Source organism: Rhinolophus ferrumequinum, chromosome 26, assembly GCF_004115265.2.
Source record: "Rhinolophus ferrumequinum isolate MPI-CBG mRhiFer1 chromosome 26, mRhiFer1_v1.p, whole genome shotgun sequence".
Taxonomy (NCBI): domain Eukaryota; kingdom Metazoa; phylum Chordata; class Mammalia; order Chiroptera; family Rhinolophidae; genus Rhinolophus; species Rhinolophus ferrumequinum.
The window spans coordinates 14,907,844-14,926,804 of record NC_046309.1 but is presented as its reverse complement, the minus strand read 5'-3'; the positions used below and the strand labels follow the sequence as shown (position 1 = coordinate 14,926,804).

Below are 18,961 nucleotides of genomic sequence, written 5' to 3'. Positions count from 1 at the left end.
CCCACCTCGCTTTCTCTGCAGCCCCATTTCTCTGAGGTCAGTCCTTGGTGCTGTGAACTCCTTAGCAAACAAGTTAATAACTGGACACCGGCGGCTCTTCCACCTCCCAGGTACATGGTCGGTTTGTCTGCCGACACAGGTAGCTTCTGTACCTGGGATTTTTGGTGGCCTCAGTAAGTCTGGGGCTGGCAGAGGCAGGAGGGAGAGGAACAAGGAAAGCAGGGAAGTAAGGGAAGGATTGCTTTTAGCGTAAGAGATCACGCAGGGTCCTCTTGGAGGCGTATCTCCCTTCGCCAGGGAGAAAGCAGCCCGCGGGCAAATATGTCTCAAGTTAGGACTGAGTGTGAGGCTCTGTCTTCCAAGATGGTCAGGAGCCTGTTCCCTTAATGCATTTCTCGGTGGGGTGCTAAGAGCCTGGCCCTGGGGAATGTGGACTTGGGGGCCATGGAGGGAAATGGGGCAGGCCAGGGAGGATGTGGGCTGGTGGGGAAACTGAGGCAAGGCCAGTGATAACCCCACAGCCATCCTACCTTGAGGAACTTGTAGAGCAGGAAGGTGAACCAATTGGTCAACATCTTCTCGGCCACTGACTCAGTCCTGTCACCCGTCACCCAGGGAACCGGCAGAGCAAGAGAAAGACAGAAACAGCTGGTCAGACCCCAAGGGCTGGGAAGGCAAGGGAAGCAGACTGCATGGGTCTCGCTGCTTGAGTCTTTCCGGCCAAATCTAGAGATCTTAAAGAATACCTGAGTCCACGGACTCCTAGACACCTCGTAGTGATAAGACAAGCTTTGCCTACAAAGCTGGGAGATGACATTCTGGGCGTCTGGCTCCTGGCTGGGTTCGGGTGGGAAAGGGTTATAGCAGCTCTGCCCAACAGCACTTTCTGGGATGGTCAAGTGCTTCCATTCGGTGCTGTCCAGGGTGGTAGCCACCAGCCACATATGCCCACTGAGCACTTGAAATGCAGCTAGTGTATCCGAGGAGCTGAATTTTTCATTTGCTTTACCTTTAAATAATTTAGATTTAAAAAGTCACATGTGGCTCGTAGCTATCACATTGGGTAGTACAACCTCAGAGACCTTTATGGTTCCTTTGTGTGAGCAAAGAAAAACACAAAACCTGGGGAGATGCTAATTTGGCAAGGGAAAGAAAGGAAGGTGGCAGGAGAAGTGGACCACGGTACAAAGGCCACATACATTAGACTGACCCCATCACCTAAGCTAAAGACGCTCAGAGCTGTCAGCAATATGGAGCTTTATTCCGAGCTCATCCCAAGAGCTGCCAAAATTGCCCTATTTTAAAGGCTTCCACGTACTTTGGAACTTCCCCTGTGAACCATTTTAGTGTTTCAAATGACAGGAAGTTCCTTCTTGAGCCTAACTTGCATCTTTCATGCTGCTGCCACAGTCCATTTATTCTTTTACTCTGGAAATGAAGACACTGCAGCAGTGTTCCTGGCTCGAGGCCACTTTGCTTGCATACATGTAGAGAAGACAAACTATATTCAAACTTGCACTAAGTGTGTGGCCAGCTCCGGAGAGAAACCAGCCCATCTAGGCATGTTTAGATAGAGTTAAAAGTTGTGGTTGCCCAAAGACACTAAAATCCCAAGGCAGCTGAGCAGCTGCCAGCACAAAATGAAGCTGAGAAGAGAAAAGAAGGAAGACCATTGATAGGAGCGGGGCAGCCAAGGGCAAAAAGAAAAGGAGCTGGAGGAGGGCAGAAGGGAGGGCATCTGGGAGAGAGTGAATGGAAAACAAGAAGAGGAGACATACAGATACAGAGCAGGACCATGCCGGGAAATTGTCGGTGGGAACTCTGACACGGAGGCGGCAACCTTAGAATTATGCCGGTGGGTGGCTGCGTGGTGGAAGTAAAACAAAAATCAAAATGCTCTGCCTTGCTGCTTCCAAGCCTGTGTGATTGCTCCCGCATGGAGCAAGCTTTCACAGCTGTGCAGGCAAATGCCCACTGCACCAGGAGAAAGGCTGCAATCACCACTCAGAACGTCAAATCTATGCACTGGACCAAGCGGGGGGTCCTCCCTCAGACCCAGAGACCAAGGACAGGAGGCAGACGGTAAATGGTGATCCAGGCAGAGGGCCTGACCTGGGAGTTTTCCATGTTTATCTACGGGAAGACTAAAGGCACTGGAATAACAGCGTAGAGAAGAAACGGCCCTCAAGTCCGTGGAAAGTGCTAGTGGCAGCATGGATAGTTGGAGAGTCTCTATTTCCTATCAGGCCAAAGCCATGGGATCTGGTTATGTCTTCACATGGGACCACTCAGGTTTCAGCAGCGTCCAGGATGAGACCTCCGACCGTGTGGAGCCTAGAGCAGGTGCCGGAAGTTCTTGCTGTGGTGCTGCGGGCAAGTTGCTACTATAGAGCTTCATTAAACATAGGCTGGGCCAGTGCTGCTCAGACTTTAATACACATTCAGATCCCCTACACGTCTCGTTAAAATGTAGCTTCTGACCCAGTGGGTGTGGGAGAGGACCTGAGGTGCTGCTTTTCCAACAAGCTCCCAGGTGATGCTTCCACTGCTGGTCCCCCAAACGCAGTGAGAGTTGCAAGAAGCTAAAGCTTCCGAGGTTGACACGCCCTGGGGCATCTCTCCTAATTCAAGTTCTGAGTTAGATAAAGCCGGGGACGGAACGATGACCTCTGAAGATTCCACAAGAGAAGAATTCCAGTAAAAAAGAGTGAACATCGGGGGAATGTAAGGACAGAGAGAGAGAGAGAAATGCAGAACAGATATAGAGGCAGAAGGAAAACCACAGAGTCCGCAGATGGCCCGTGGCCAATTCAGAAGCACCCCGGCTCCCGGCAGTTGGGTGCCTAACCTTGGGGAACCTGGCTGGTCTTTCTGGGAACTCGGGCTGTCTCCCGGGGAGGCAGGAGGGCCAGGCCCCGTGGGCGGGGTGGGTCTCTCTGACCTGCGCTCCCCCCCATCCCCCACCCCCGCCCCCCCCCTGCCCGCCTCCCACCTCCTGAGCAGCAGCTTGGGGTGGTTTTTGCTCTCCAGGTTCTTGTCGATGAGGTCGGCCAGCAGCTGCTTCAGCACGTCGGTGGCGTACTCCAGCTTGCTCTGCAGCACCGTCATGATGAGCGAGGCCACGTTGCCGCGGTCGCGCATGGAGAAGCTGCGCTGGGACTCGAGCGTGCGGATGAAGGACAGCAGGAACACCTTGTTGTTGATGAGTTGGGCAAAGAGCTTCAGGCCTTTCTCCACGCGCTCCTGCCGGTAGCCCGGAACCTGCGGAGGAGAGCGGGCGGTGGGGTTCCTGACGGCCACCTGTGAGGGTGAGGCCGCCGGGCCAGGGACGCCCCCACGCGGTGGGCTGAGCGCACCGCTGACCGTCTCCTACCAGTCACCCACTGAGCCACCGCCCAACCATCGAGTCCTTATTTAACGCCAGGTATCTACTGAGCCTCCATCACAGCCCACGAGTGGGTCACTGTCTCTAGATTAGAGCTGAATCAAGTGAGGCGCAGAGAGAACGTCCCTGTCAGTAATGCTGACATTGGGATCTGAGGCCACTTCTGCCAGCTCCGCGGCCTAAGCTCTTCCCTGGGAGTAACGCAGAGCCGATGAGGGGCCCCTGTGCCACGCTGAGCACCATCACAGCCGCGGTGGGCATTCCAGGAGCCCGGCTGTTGCAGGCATCACCAGACCGGAGCCTCCCGCTAACCTAATGCTGACCCATCTCCAACCCCGTGGGTCCTGTTGACAGACCAGTGGCCTCACAGCCTGGACGGTGGCTTCCACCTGGGCTCTGACACCACCGCCCTGTGGAAGCTTGGAAAAGTCCCTTTACTGCTCTGGGGACCCAAGTGCATTCACTTAAATAAATGGGAAGATGAAGCCCAAGAGTCTTAGGCACTCCCTAACTCTAGCATTAGATGTTTTCTCAGACTCCTTCTGAGACCCGGCTCCATCACGAGGAACAGGAGGCAGAAGCTTTTGTCTTCCTGCCTGCATCTTTGGGTCACTTCTGTCCGTGCAAGGCGGCAAGGAGGTACCACCCACTCAGCAAACAGGAGCCAGCGACGGAGCCAGGCAGGGAGGACGCATCGCTGAGACGCACGACATGGGCACAGCGATACTGGAAGGGCCCCAAACTGGACACACAGGCTTGAGGACCTGCCGTATAGTCACCCTGTGGAACCCTACACAACAGTGGGGATGAAGGACCCACTGTCACTCATCATAACAGGGATGAACCTTGCAGACACTGAATGAAGAAAGTCAGACACGAAAGAAGGTGGACTGTATAGTTCCATTTAAATAAAGATTCAAAAAAAAAACCCCAAATTAATCCATGGTGGTAGGAAAATGGTTTCTGGGCGGGGGGTTGTGATGGGAGGGGACATACGGGGACTTCTGGATGGCTGTTCCCTCGGGGAACACGCATGGCTCTGTGTTCTGACAATATGTGCATTGTCTTTCCATTAACACAACAAGTTGACTTAAAAAATAAAGCATAGCCTCTGCCCTGGAGGGGAAGCCCTCGGAGAACACGGAGCAGGGCATCTCTCGTGCGTGGGGTACTGGAGGGGGGCGGGGACATCCAAGGAGGTGCCGTCGAGGCTGCATCTTGAGGGCTGTCTCCCCCCAGGGGTTAGATGCGTCAGGTTTGGGGGAAGAAGTGTCATGTATGTCACCATGAAGAACACGGTGTCAGAGTGAGTCAAGCTTGGGTTAACCCTGTCACAGCCATTTACTACTGGTTGTGGGACCCTCAGTGGACATAGTTTGTTCACCAACCAAATGAAGGGACCACAGCTGACATGTGTATAGATTTCAGTCTATGCAGAGCACGGTTCTGTATGCGTTAGAAATACTGAACCATTTATTCCACACAAGAGACACCCTATGAGGTAAGTACCATTATTGCCCCATGGCCCCAGGGGGATAAGGCACTTCCCTGAGACCCCAAGACTGAGACATGTCAGAACGAGGCTGTGAACCCCGGGCCGTCAGTGCCACAGCCTGCCGTCTCCTAGGGCTCCTGGGAGCATTGAAGGAGCCGATGTGTGAAAAGCCCGAAGTACGGAGCCTGACACACAGTCAAGTGACTGGATGGCAGCAATTTCCTTCTGCTTTACACGAGAGGTTTTAAACTGCAGAAGACGGAGACAGACAGAGAAAGCCGCGTTTGCCCAAGGTCCAAAAAGGTGACAGATGCAAAGCTGAAATGTTCTGCCATTCATTTAGGGAGACCCAGGCTCGGGACAGAGTGCTGGCTGGAGGCAGGGGCCAGTCAGACCCAGGCCCTGCCCTCGGATGGTCAGCTGGCAGGCCCCTTCTGTGGAGGGAGCCCTGTGGGTGCCCCCCTGAACTCGGAGGAGCACGCTCACGGAACCGTGGCAGCAGCAGCTCTCCCCGCTCAGGAATCTGGAGGACACACACGTGTTCCCAAGTCCAGTCCATTTCCGCTTCCTGTTCTGCCTGCGATGCTGGGACTTGGAAGGCCCCACCAGAAGGCAGTTCTTGGGAGAGAGGGGAACTTGCCAGAGCCGGGAGGGAGGCTGGCCAGGGCCCCCTGCAGCGCATCCTAGCAAACCCCTCCTTCCCCAGGTGGGCCCAGACTCTGCTTGCCCGCTGCCTGGCATCCCGCCCCCTCCTTCCCCTCCTTCCCTACTCCATCGGGGCTGGGGAGGTAAGGACAGGGAGACACGGCAGCTTCACCTTGCCGTCAGCCTGGGCCTCTCTATCTGCCCAGCTGTCTGTCTCCCATTGATCTCCCTCCAGCTCTGTGACCACCCCCTTCACACATGTGTACGTGTTTTACTTCCTCTGTCCTTCAAGTCCTTAGAACAGCATCTCCACAACTTATCCTAATAACAACAGGTGATGTCATTTCTTGGGCGCCCACCGTGTGCAGGTAACAGTGTTGGTACATTGCATTCATTGTGCCAGCTGAGCCTTGTACTGAACTTGCAAGGGTTAGCGTGCTCCTGCAGTTGTCCCACGGCCAGCCCGCTGGTGAAGGGTGGTGCTGGATTTCTAAACCCAAGATTGTTTGGTTCTTGAACCCCCTTTCGTCCTCCCCATCCTTGGCCACGTCTAGTCCTCCCCTGGGCCTGGACTGGACGTGACTGGAAGCCAGCTCGGAGTCCTCCCTGGAGCCTCCCATGTAGGGAGCCCAGCAGCTGAGGTTGGCCATCGAGGGCAGGGGAGCCACGGGAAGACTTGGCACTGTGGCACCTGGAGATGAGGAAGAGGACGCAGACGGGCCAGATGGCACATTTGCTGTGAGGACGTGCTCGCTCTGGACTTCCCGCTACAGCTGCACTTGCGTCTGGGGCCCTGGGAAGGAAGGATTAGCGAAGCCACCTGGGGAGAAAGAGCATCTTCCTCAGCAGCCTGGGGTTTAGACTCAGAGACACGAACTGACTCATAGGTGGAGAAAAGCTCCGTCACCTCTGGGCTCTATTCCTTCATCTATAAAATGAGAATATGACTGCTTGTATCATAATGTTTTATGGACATTAAATAAGATAGTGCATGTAAAGTGCTTGGCGCACGCAGCGAGCACTTAAACAGCAGTTTTATTACGTGACTCTCCTGCTTCACTGGCTGCTCATCTCTGATCCCTTTCGCCCAGGGGCTTCCCGGATACCTCCTGCATTGGCACAGTGTCTTGGTGTGCAGAAGGTAGGGATTTCTCCCCATTTTATGAAGGGGGAGATGGAAGGGAAGTATCTCGGTAAAGAGTATCCAGAACAATTCCCCTTTGTAACTTGCCACCCCGCCCCCAACACAAATGCTACGCTGAAACAAGACTTTCTTTATTCACCAGATGGTTCGATAATTCAGTTGAAGTCTATGAGTATAAAACTGTATAGTAAATTTTAATTGTAACCCAATAGGGTAGAGTTTAGGAGGCAATGATAGGTTGAAAACGGGGGGTGTGGTTACTGTGTGCTTGCTGTTTGTAAAGATTTGGTGTGTGACCAGTGCCTGGGCAGCCCCTTCCCTAAACGCCCAGACTTCACCCAGATGGCCCCAAAAGGCTTGGTGGCTTCCTGTCCAGGACGGCCTGAGGCCAAAGAACACCTCCTTTTTCACACGGAGGTATTCCACCACTCATGCCCACCCAGCAGCAGGCATCCAAGCGGCTGAAAAGGTTGAGAAACACTGCTTTCGATTCATCAGTGTCTTCCCTGGGAAGGTTTCTACACTCACAACACCAACAGGGAGATACTATGCTGGTGGCAAAGAGGGGTTGGAAAGAAACAAGAAAACAATGATCTACACGAGGTCCCTGGATCTCTCGTAGCAGGTCTCACATCCCCCAGGCTCACGCGGGCCAGTAAAAGTTGATTTCTGTCTGCAAGCAATTAATTAGGGAGTTTCATGGAAATGACAAAGTGCCTGGGCAGCCCTTGTCCTGGGTATATACCCAAAGATTGAAAGCAGGGTCTCAAAGAGTTACTTGAGCGCATTATTTACAAAAGTCCAAAGGGTAACAACCCAAGTGTCCATCGACACATGAGCGGATAAACAAAACGTGCTACATGCTTACAATGGACTATTATCCAGCATTAAAAAGGAGAGAAATCCTGTCGCATGCTACAACACGGGCGGACCTTGAACACATTTTGCCAACTGAAATAAACCGGTCACCACAGGACAATTGCCGTACGAGTCCACTTAGCGGAGGTACTTCTAGTCAGATTCACAGACACAGAAGGTAGATGGTGCTTGCCAGGAGATGGGGTGGGGAAAATGGGGAGTCATTGTTTAATGGGGACAGAGTTTCATTGGAGGAAGAGGCACAGGTTCTGGAGACGGGGTGGGCTGTACAACAGTGAGAATGTACTTACTGCCACAGAATCGTCCACTTGAAAAAGGGTGGAATTTTAGGTTATGTAGATTTTACCACAATTAAAAAAGAAAACGGTGTCACTTGCTCAATTCAGAGCACATGCCCCCCAATTAGCCATTTTGTGGGCTCCCGCTCAGGGGAAATGGTAAAGCTGGCTGTTAACTCCTTCGTGAGCCGAGACTTGGATCAGGAAGCGCCCCCTTGTGAGGCAGGCAAGGAAAATCGAGAGTATGCAGGCTTGAGGGGACATTTTAGGGTGCCAGAGGAGGCCAAAGGCCATGGCAGGACACGACGTGACTTATAATGGGGGCCACGGGAACAGAGGTTCCCACACGGGCACGTCGCCTCTCCTTCCCTTTGCTGGACCCATAGTTGGCATTCCCTCCAGTGAGTACCTGCAAAACCACACGAGTCTTGAGCGATGGGGTCTGTTTTCCTCTATGGACAAGATCAATCTTGGACCTAGTCTTCCTTCCTGTTGCTACTTTGGCCACAGCCTTCCGTTCATCCTACGAAGTATCCATAGCATGAGGCATGACACGGACGTAGTGCCTCAGAAGTCAAGTGCACAAGCTTAGCTGTTGGGAGGGAGACTCTGAAGTCCAGCTTCCTGGACTCAAATCCTGGCCTGCTCCCTCCGGGCTGTGTCGCCCAGAATTCTCTGGGCCCTGACTTTTGGCCTCTGTGAAAGGGGCATCGCGACTTCAGAGGGATCTCGGGAGGCTAAGTGAGAGTACTTTGTACGAGTACCTTGAACTGGTCCGGGGTATTAGTCAGCAGTCAACTCACAGGGATTTTCCTTAGGGTTGTTATTTCGCCCTGGGGTCCTCATTTATATTTTTCTCTTTTCTCTAGTATTTATCTTTACAAGTCATTCCAAACCCCTTTCAGAACAAAGCGTAATATGAATATATGCATAAGCCGGATCCTACGCTAGATAGTAAGAGGGATAAAAGGTTCAGAAGATGAGGTCTCTGCTGGTACAAAAGACAGTTAGGTTCTCATCACTCACGTTTCCACTTCCCTTCCCAGTGCGTCACTTACCTTTTCCACATAGGTTTACTGAGCACCAGCTAAGTGGTTATGGTTTCTTACGTTGTGGTTTCTTAAATAAGGGTTCATGACCTCCCTACCTGTGTTTGTCAGATTTCTTATTTCTGAGTATATACGTACAGTTTTTCTGAGAGGACCTTCAGCTTCCAGTCAATTCTCAAGGGATCCATGACTCCCTATTACCCAAAGCCCTACTCCCTCTTCTGCTCCGAGGTTTCCAGGCTTCCCTCCCCTCCTCCAGGAGGTGCTGGTGCTGGAAAGTAGGGGGACCTTAGGCCAGCGGGGTCCCCTCCCTGTCCTCAGCTTCTCACCTCTGAATAAGGAAGCTGTGCTTGCAGGTCAGCAGGCCCATTCTCTGTGCTAACACCGAGCCAGGGAAGGGCCACCGTGGCCAGGGGTCCAGCTTCTCACCTCCAGGTCCCGGAGAACGGGGTGGTCTTCAATCCCCGGAAACAGCACCCGCATGGTGTAGGTTCTGTAGTCCAGGAAGGGAATCCCAGCTCCATCCAGGTCACTGGTCAACTCATGGATGTCCGTCTGCAGCTCGGCAAATGCTGGCACAGGAAAAGCCCATGAGACTCCTGTAGGGCCGGGCCCACCAGCTACCCGGGCTCGGACTGCTCAGAACCCTCACCCAGACCCCGAGGGGACACGAGCAAGGGGCTGCGGATGTGCAGGCATAAGAAGGGGGGATGTTTTAAGTAACTGGGGTGGACGACGAGGCATGGGAGGACAGGGCAGCACGAGGAAGCTGGTTGGGGGCCAAATCCCTTGCAAAGCCTGGCGGGGAGCAGATCTGGGCTACTGCTCAGGCCAGGAGCGCCTCCCCGTCTGAAGATGAAGGGCTGTGGTTTGTAAGCTGTGCACAGGGCTCGCGGGGCCGTGGAAGAACAGGGGACGGGCAGCGAGAGGTTCCCGTGATGAAGGGTCTGTTTCTGATTCTGTGTTTTATAATGGGTTTCCTTCAGAACAATTTCTTCTGAAGTCCCAGTTCTGGGCCACGCAACTCACTGGAGCCCTCAAACCACCCCACGGGGCCAGATGGAGGCTCTGCCACACGAATATGTTCCCTCTGTATAAATTCGCAGGGTGGGTCTTTGTCCTTTCTTCCCCGAGGTAATGCTACCCAATGGTAAATTATGAGCTGAATGCGGGCACCGCTGTCTGTGGAGGCAGCTCCGGCCCCCAGAAGGTCACGGAGCAGTAAGCTGCCCCAGTCCAGAGAAAGTCTAGCACTAAAGCTGGGATCACACCCTGTCGTGGAGATGGCCCTGCTCCCGGGCCGCCTCTGCTGCGGGAGGCAGTTAGTGATGACAAACCCAGCCCTTCCCCGCTCCACCTTTCTTCTCGGCACATGCACACACATACGTCCACACATGTGTGCATGCACGAACACAGGCACGCATGCATGCGTGCACACATGCGCACACACAATCAGAATTAGCACATGTTGGCAAAGAAGAACAGCTAGAGGACCTCGACTAAACAATACATCTTTCTATTTATATAAACACAGGGATAGTGAAAAAATAGTCTGGACTCAGAAGAGATTCACAAGCCCTGCGTGGCTCTAGAAAAGCCCTTCAAAAGCAAGCCCTGTGTCCACTGGGCTCTGGTGGTCCCAGGAACACAACACGGCCACACCAGGCCTTTTCAACAGGGTGCCACTGCAGTGCTGACCTCAGGCCAATGGATCACGGGTTCCGGGGCTTGCAGATGCTGAGGCTGCTCATTGGACAGCACAACGGGATGCCACCCGGACCACAGAGAGGCTGCTGCCACCTCTCCTGCGCTGCTCTCTTCCTGCACCCCAATATCCGATGGCTCTGGTCACAGACACTGGGGGTCCTTGTCAAGGAAAGTGAGCCCGAAGGCAGAGCAACCCTAATGTATCCAAGAGGACCTTATATCAATGTGTGTGCACGTGTGTGTGTGTGTGTGTGTGTGTGTGTGAAAGAGGAGTCAGGAAGCCTTTACGGCAAATACTGTCATCAAAGGTCCTAATGAGCACTCATGAAGGTCCTGAATGAGGAAGACACGTGTGTGTCTGTGGGAGTGCGTGGGAACGTGCGTGTGAGCGGCGTGTGCCTGTGCGTGCGAGTCTGTGTATGAGCATATGCGTGATCGTCTGGGTGTGTGCGTGTGTCAGTGAGTGTCTGGGGCGTGGATGCACACGTGTGTGTGTTTATACGTCAGAAGGTCAGGCCTCTTCTGAAGTGGTGTGTGGGTGACCTCCTGGCTCTCGGTCAAGTCTTCAGGAAGTCACTTTCCCTGGACCCAAGCTAGCCAGCCCCGGGCACCCCTGGAAAATACTTCCATGGCTAATCCTAAGTGTGCTTTGCTCTGCACGTCTCTGCCCGTGTGGGATGGCTCTGCCCTGGGGCCTCCACCCACACTCCGCTGGCCTCCCTGTCTGACTGCTAATTCTTCCTCCTCTGCAACTTCTGAGCGGAGGAGCCTGGCTTCACAACCCCCCTTATGCCCCTCCCAGTTGGGGTGCTCAGCTGGTGGGGAGGGAGCTGGCTTTTTATCAGTCTGCAGCTTTCCTTCAAGTCACCAAGTGCCTCCAACATTTAAAGTCTCCGTGCTTGCCACACATAAAAGAGATTCTAATCACTACACCTAATTAGAGGAAAGAGTACATTGCAGAGAAAAAAAATTAAGCAGCGTAAATATAATAAAAGGCGGTAATTAACGGTCCCAGAAGGCGGATGCTGCATTGACAGCTAGAGGAGGAAGAGCGGGGAAGGAATGGACCCACCGCCCTGTCACAGAGGCTTTCCTGGTGGGGACGTGAGAGCCCCAGGTACAAGCCGGATTTACTCCGCGTACAAATCTACAGCAAAGAACCAGCTCAACCCTCCCGAGTGACTCATGAGACGATATCCTGGGGGTGACAAGCGTCTGACTCCTTCATTTCCTTCTTGGATTTGGTGCACCTGATTTTACTTCATGGTGGCGTTGGTAATTTTTTAAAATACAAGCTGTGAAACACTGTTCCTTGCGAATCTCAGATCAGCCCTACCGCCTTACCTTCCTTCTAAAGGAAGAGAGCTGAAGGTTGCTTGACTGAGTCATGTCAAGACACCCCAAGGTCTCCCCGAGAGGGGAGCAGAAAACCCATCCGGCCAGGATTTGGGGCTGGGAACGGCTCTCGTGGGATTTGAAACGAGCCCAGTTGGCCTTGGGGAAAGAGGGCAGGGGACACCTGAAGGAGACCTCAGCCTTATCTGGCCTCATCCAGGTGGGGCCTGCCAGGCAATGGCTTTGGTGGGGCCTCAGGCTCATGGACCAGAGTTGGAGATTCTGCAGGTGGACACCCAGCCCCTAGCACTGCCCACTGCTGCCCAGCCCACTGCTTGTGTGTGACACACATGCACGCACACACATGCACGCACACACATGCACGCACACGCACACCCAGCCTCCAGCGTGCGGTCACGGCCACCTGGCCCCTCAGTACCTTCCTTGCACTCCAGGGCCACACGGGACTCCAGGTTGTCCATTTGCATCTGCAGCCGCTTCAGCGTGAGGTCGCTTTCGCGGGACTTGCGTTTGTAGGCGATGAGCACGGCCACAATGAAGATGATGAGGAGACCGCCTGCCACGGCAATGCTGACGATGGCGGGCAGGCTGAGCGGGCTGTCCGGGGCGATGTACACCGTCCCCGGGGAGAACTCCATGCCACCAACACGGGCCTGGGGGCACAGCGGGCGAGAGGGAGCTGGGGGTGGGGGTAGAGCATCCTGCCGAGCAGCCCCTGGACTGGTGACCAGGGCGGGTGGAGGAATGGCTCCAGGGAGCAGAACCATCTTGGTTGCAAACGCAGAGGAGAGGGCATATAGGGGCTGGGGCGGGGGGTCTGGACGCCTCACAGCAGGAAAATCCACACATCCTCTCATTGTAGAGCCAACATATCATTCTCATAAGGAAACCACACACAACTGGGATCCTAAAAGTCTGACACCAAAGACTAACTCCCCGAAGGACATTATGGACCTGCCAGGTCAGCAGTGGTCCTTCCTGGAAGGTCCTCTTGCCTACAAAAGGCGATTTAGCACATCACTCCATGCTTTTCTGCATTGCCTTCACTGTGGCACCAGCCAGGATAGAAGGAAGGACGGCACAGAAAAAAGAAGGTGGAAGTAAGACAGGGAGAAGGGATTCAGGGTATGGGGTAGCTAGAAGGAGAGTGGGAAGCAGGCTGGGCTCTCCTTCCGGGAAGCCCTGCTGGCCCAGGATGGCGCGGGACCCCTCACACACAGCATCTCTATGCCCGCGGCCTCCAGGACGGGATCCTGCCAGCCTCACCATCACTTTGTGCCTCCCGATGAGATTGGGGGACTCGCAGAGCAGCTGCACATCCGACACCGTCACGGCGCACGGCTTCTCCCCGACCAGCACCGTGTAGTTCAGCTTCATGTTGCCTCCAGCCACCGGGGGGATCAGGTTCTTGCCCTGGATGGACAGAAAAACCCCCGTTTCCACCCCCCAGTCAGGGCCACGGCTACGGGTTGGCTGCTATGTCCTCCCACCCCGTGGTCCTGTCCTGCTGGTGAGCTGGTGGAGAAGCCACCTTCCGAAGTAAGTCCCAAAAGTTCACAGTACGTATGCTATCATTCCCGCTTCCTCAGTGGCAAATCAGTAACCAAGGCTCTCTGGTGAGCTTCTCCTAAATGCCACCTCAGAATCCTTCTCAACACAGAGCGGTAGTCAGCCACCAACAGGTGATTGACATCATCATAGCAGTTAAAATCAAAAGTGGCTCTCTTAGGCTCCAAAGACAGCTCATCCTGTGGTTTGCCAAAGGCTGCATAGGAGGAAGCAGGATGAGCCTTTGACCTCCCACGTCCTGGACTCAGGGACAAACAAAGCTTGGGAATCAGATGGCCGGGGAAGACCTAGCTGCCCTGATCGGGTCTCCATGGCCTGCCCGTACAGAGAGTGTGCCTGTCCCTATGGACGCAGAGTGTGTTTGCGTACTCCTATTACACTACCTCTGCTCGTCACAAAATTGGGCAGGAGCCAGTGGCTCTGGCCTCTCCCTGTGCCTTGAGAAGCCCCCTCCTTCCACGCAGCGGCCTCCGTTCCTCCCACCTCCTGCCCCCAGCCTCTCGCTCTACCTTAAGGATGATAGGTGTGCCGGGCTTGAGCTCCAGGATTCCCGAGGGACCAAAAGCCTCAAACACCGGGTTGGGATAGTAGGTGAAGTTGGTCTTGTTGAGGATTAGCAGGGACTGGACATTGTCTAGGATGAAGCCAAACTCCTCGGGCCTCTCGGTCAGGTCGGACTGGTGGTCGGGCCCCAGCGCGAGGGCCGGAGCCTGGCACGTCATCTCCGTAGCATTCAGCACCTCACAGAGCTGGGGACGAGAGACAGGGAGACCCTGCCGGGGATCTCTGCGCACGCACGGCCTCACTGCACCCACCGGGACCCCCGCCACACTGCCATCCAGGTGCGCGTGGGTCACAGCTCCGTGTCAGCCAGGACCATACAGCCTGGACACGCAAGGAGTAAGCTGTGTCGCTGGCACCTAGCTCTGCTTTGACCGTGGTTGGTGTGGCAATGACTAGGGCACCTCTCAGCTAAAGAGTGGAGCTGGGGGTAGGAAGGATGGAGGAATAAGGGTAGAAAAGCCCAGAAGCAATTGCCCCTCCATGCCTATACCCCAAGGTGTGAAAATGCCCTCATGTCTGCTCCCTATGCCCCCATGCAGAGCTCGGCTGTCACATGGGAGGGACCATCCCGAGTACGTGGGGAGCCCCACACCCTTTAGGGAAGTGACATGTGGAGGGGGCCGCCCCCAGGACCCCGGGCAGCCTGGACTCACATTGATGTGCTCCTTTCCTCCGTGCTTGGCACGGATCTGGGGGTTCTGGATGAGGTCCAGGTGAGTCCCCCACACGGCGATGGGTGTGTTTCCGCTGACCGGGAAGAAAGAAGGAGGCGTGTAAACACAGGGACAGGAATAGCAACAGCACTCGGCGACCATGAGGATGAGACTCAATCAGGCTGAGCCTGACGTTAGAGACATCGCTAAGCGGGAGGCATGACAATGTTCCTGGGGACAGCGGTGACAAGCTGACTGAATAATAATAAGGGTGAGCTCTCAGCAGTCAAGGCGAAGACAGTGATGCCCAGATGGCCCTGGCCATCCTGTGCGGAGCCATTGCAGGGTGTGGACACCCCCTGGAGACGGGGGCTGCAGCACGCCCTCTCGGCTCCCCCAGCCCTGCTGACCCCAGCCAGTGCTTCTCCGCAGCCCCTGCCGTGTGTCCCTCCAGCCCTCACCAGTCTCAGGGAGTCTTCCCAGTGGCCACGGCCGAGGGGACCAGCTCCTCCTCACCAGACCCCTCAGGGTCTGAGCACAGCCTCCCCACACCCCCGGGCAACCATACTCCACATTTCCACCTTCGAGGCTTCAGTCAGCTGAGACCTGGGAAAGGCAGAGGCCCAGACACTCGGGAACCTCCCCTAGGCACGCAAATAGAAATGCCGGGACTCAGGTCTCCTTCACTCCGGGGGGTCAGCCAGAAGACTGCTGACAGGGAGAGATCAGGAGATTCATCTTCTGTAGCTTTTCAAAGGAACCCCGGATGCTATTGTCCAGGGCGGCCGAGAAGCGGACATGGGGTGAGGGCTACCGTCCTTGGGGACCACTCAAAGGAAAGGAAGGAATGACTGCATCCACAGCCAAGGGACTATCTTCTAGAAGAATCCTGCTATCTACAACAGTTAAGTAGCTATGAGCTTGGGCGGTAAAGAATCCTAGACACCCACATTCATTTCGATCCCTCTCTCCATCTGCCTGTCTTTACACCCCCAGTTACTTCCCTCCCTTTCTCACCTCCACCTGCCCTCTCTCAGGCACACACACACGCTCACACGCATGTACACACACACACATGCACGCAGGAAGAGTCCCGTGACACCAAGAGGCGTTTCTGCCCAGGGCAGAGTTTGAGAATGAGCTTCTCAAGTCCAGCCATCTCCCGATCTTCTCAACCGTCAGCCCACCAGGCATTTCTCAGAAGCCCCCACCTCTGTTCCTTAGCAGCCCAGGTGCCGTAAGTAATGTCGACCCAGGCATTCTGCACAGCCCCCCGACCCCCGACCCCCATCACAGGCGACGTTAACTGCACCGAAACGCTGGAGTCGCTGGCGGACTCAGAACATGCCTCTACCCGCCCCCTTGATGTGAGCACGACTGGGGTGGGCTGCTAAGTGCCAGGAAGGACGGCACTTCTATTTCTGTGATGGTGGCGTGAGGAAGAACAGAATTAAACCCGGCTGTGAACTCCTCAGGGAGTTACGGAGTTTGTCTTCGGCACAGGGGGCTACGCCAACTTCCTGGACTCACCAAGCCCTGTGGGCAAATCCCGGAATAGCTTTTCACGGGCTATTTCCTCTCTCCGTGCCTTATAGTCTTCATCTGCTTTAAGATGATGGCTAACGCTTATCAGGTTTGGGTCTTAGAGAGTAATTGCTGAGGACAAACAAATCTCATTTCAGGGAAGGCTGCTTTTTCTTAGGTGTAAGGCCGGGGGCAGCACACTCCTTCTGTAAAGGGCCAGAGAATAAATATTTCAGGCTTCCCAGGCCATGTGGTCTGCCACAGTCACTCAGCTCTGCTGACGTGGTGAGAAAGCAGCTATAGACAAAACATATGGGAATGAGCATGGCTGGGTTCCAATAAAACTTTATTTACAAAAGCAGGCAGACAGCCACATTTGGCACTCAGGCTGGAGGTTGACTCCTGGTTTAGAAGATGGTTCTCTGGACTGAACTCGCCCCTGACACCGGCCTCAGCTTGTGGAGACCATATCTTCATACTGTCCCCTCGGGTCCCCCAGACCCCGGACCCAAGCTGAAGCAGACAGAGGCAAGGATGAGCACCGCGGGGCAGGAGGAAGGGGAGCTGAGCCAGATCCTACCACAGTGTTCATTTGCATCTCCCTTAATTCTCTCGGGTGCCGAGAAGCAGACTGATGGGAAACCCTGGACCCAGGGAGGATAAGTAGCCTTTAAGGTCACGTGGCTGGCAAGCAGTGACTCCAAGCCTTTGTTCTATGCTCCATTCAGCCTCGGATGCAGCGGTTTCCCCATTATCACCAGGGGCCTTGCTGTCAGGATGCCCTGTGCACCCCCTTCTCGTGACCATGCGTCCTCTAGGGCCTGGAAAAGCAGCCTCACGCTGCCGGCCCACAGTTCCATCCCTGACGTGAGACATCCCCACTGCAGGCCCCACCAAGCCAGGCTGGAGAGGGTCCCTAGGGACTCCAGAGTTTCCAAAGCTCCAGGTGGATCCCTCAAAAGATGGAGGCCCTGGCAGATGACCCAAGACAGCCTGCGAAGGCTGAGCCAGAGCAGCACAGGAGGCTCATTCTGTAACAGCATCATACTGGGCTCCCTCCATCTAGGAAACGTGGTCGGTCTACTCTCGTCGGACTCTCGGGAAAGAGCGGGGAAGAAGACCTAGTCCCTGCCCATGAGGGGTCTGCAGTGGAGGGAAGGACAAAGGCAACTAGAGGTCAGGGGTGAGAAGACGAAGGACGGCAGGAGCTGCAGAAGCACAGAGGACGGATATTGGAGCTGGTGGTCAGGACGTGCTTTCCTTCCAGAGCAGGCAGAGGAGAAGCTGGATCTGATCTTCCTTCCTCCTCAGCAGGACTCGAATTATTGCCCGTATTCGTGAGGTTTAGGGGAGTAGGACTGACACCTTTCCCACAGGTCACTGGGGGGGAACACGGCCCCCAGTGTACCATCATTCCTCAGAGTAGAGGCGACGGGCTCTTGCTGGTCAGAGCGTGGCCTCCAGGGCCAGGTTCTGCTCAGACGTGCTCTCCAGGGAAGGTGGGAGCCATGGCAGGAAAGTCTTCTGATTTGGGGGCTGCTGTCAACCCACCCCCGTTCCTCAGTCCCCAAAGCAGGACTTGGCCCCCAGCACTCTCCTGGGCTTTTGAGAGCAGAGGAAGGAAGGCGAGGGTGGGCAGCTCCTACCTGACGATGCTCCAGTCGGGCTCAATCCGCACGATGGTGGGGTCCTCCACGTACCGGAAGAGCAGGTCCTGTTGGATCTTGGCCCTGTCCACCTGCACCGTCACTTTCATCTCCAGCACCTCCTCCGAGGATGTGGTGTTGCAGACGATGGAGGATGGAGAGCGCCTGCAGGGAGGGAAGACGTGGAGCTGGGCTCCTGAGGGTGGAGGGTGGTGGTCCTGGGTCAGACCCCTTGCACCCCGTCCCTGTGGCAGGCACCTCGGAGGCAATGGTGAGCACGACCTCAGACATAAAGACAGGTGCTGAGCCCTCTTTGAGACGAGGCCTGGTCCTTGGGCCCTGTCTTCAGCCTGCCTCACCTGTGAATCCTGCTAAGTCAGTTTAGCAAGAATCCTCCCACCCTGGATCTCTGAGCGCGCTGGCCGGCCTCCAGCAAGAATCCTGTCAAGTTGGTTTCGTAAGGATCACCCTACCCTTACTATTTCCTCTTAGTAATTGTCCACCCACTGACCCCTCCCCTCTGCTTGTTGGGTGTAAATCCCCAGCTGTCTTTGCTGTACCTGGAGGTGAGGCCTAGCTCTCTCCTCTATTGTATGACACCCACTGCAACAGCCCTGAATGATCTCTTCTTTACCATGTGAACAAGTGGCACGGTAACAAGTGTTACTAAAAGCAAGGCCTGGCCTGGTGTGACTTCACATCTGTTAGGGCCCTCAGCATGGCTCCCTCCCGGGAAAACCTCTCTCTGCAGAACCTCCCATCTCCTGCCATATCTCCTAGAGTTCTTCACTAGACACACCTCCCGCCTTCCTCCTGACCTGTTCCCCAGGTTCCCGACTCATGGAAGGTCGGCCCTTCTGGCGCTGGACAGTGGGACCAGGGGAGAGAAAGTTCAGTTGCATTTGGAGAGTCAATCTTCGTTAGCTGGGCTGCTGCCCCTACCAGCTCTGAGCAGTGCCAGCTGGCTCTGTGGCAGCTCGCAAGGAGCTACCCTGGGGGAAGGGGCTATCGGTTCCAAACTGTGCCCTGTGGAGCCCTCGGTCTTCTGCACAGTAGGTGCCATGGGG

General features: G+C 55.1%; 1 protein-coding gene across 3 annotated transcripts in view; it reads right to left on the bottom strand.

Annotated features, from left to right (window-relative positions):
• The window catches only part of PLXNA4 (plexin A4), a 415,500-nt gene that overhangs the window by 38,714 nt on the left and 357,825 nt on the right, over positions 1 to 18,961 (bottom strand). For 2 of the 3 annotated variants that reach the window (XM_033098740.1, XM_033098741.1), the window contains exons 16-23: positions 17,895 to 18,059; positions 14,725 to 14,818; positions 14,017 to 14,256; positions 13,205 to 13,351; positions 12,357 to 12,591; positions 9,305 to 9,447; positions 2,993 to 3,261; positions 531 to 597 (exon numbers count right to left, since the gene is read on the bottom strand). In XM_033098740.1, coding sequence (XP_032954631.1) covers positions 531 to 597; positions 2,993 to 3,261; positions 9,305 to 9,447; positions 12,357 to 12,591; positions 13,205 to 13,351; positions 14,017 to 14,256; positions 14,725 to 14,818; positions 17,895 to 18,059 — 1,360 coding nt within the window. Of the gene's footprint in view, positions 1 to 530; positions 598 to 2,992; positions 3,262 to 9,304; positions 9,448 to 12,356; positions 12,592 to 13,204; positions 13,352 to 14,016; positions 14,257 to 14,724; positions 14,819 to 16,586; positions 17,457 to 17,894; positions 18,060 to 18,961 lie in introns of those variants that run through there. The other variant, XM_033098742.1, reaches the window with a different exon arrangement.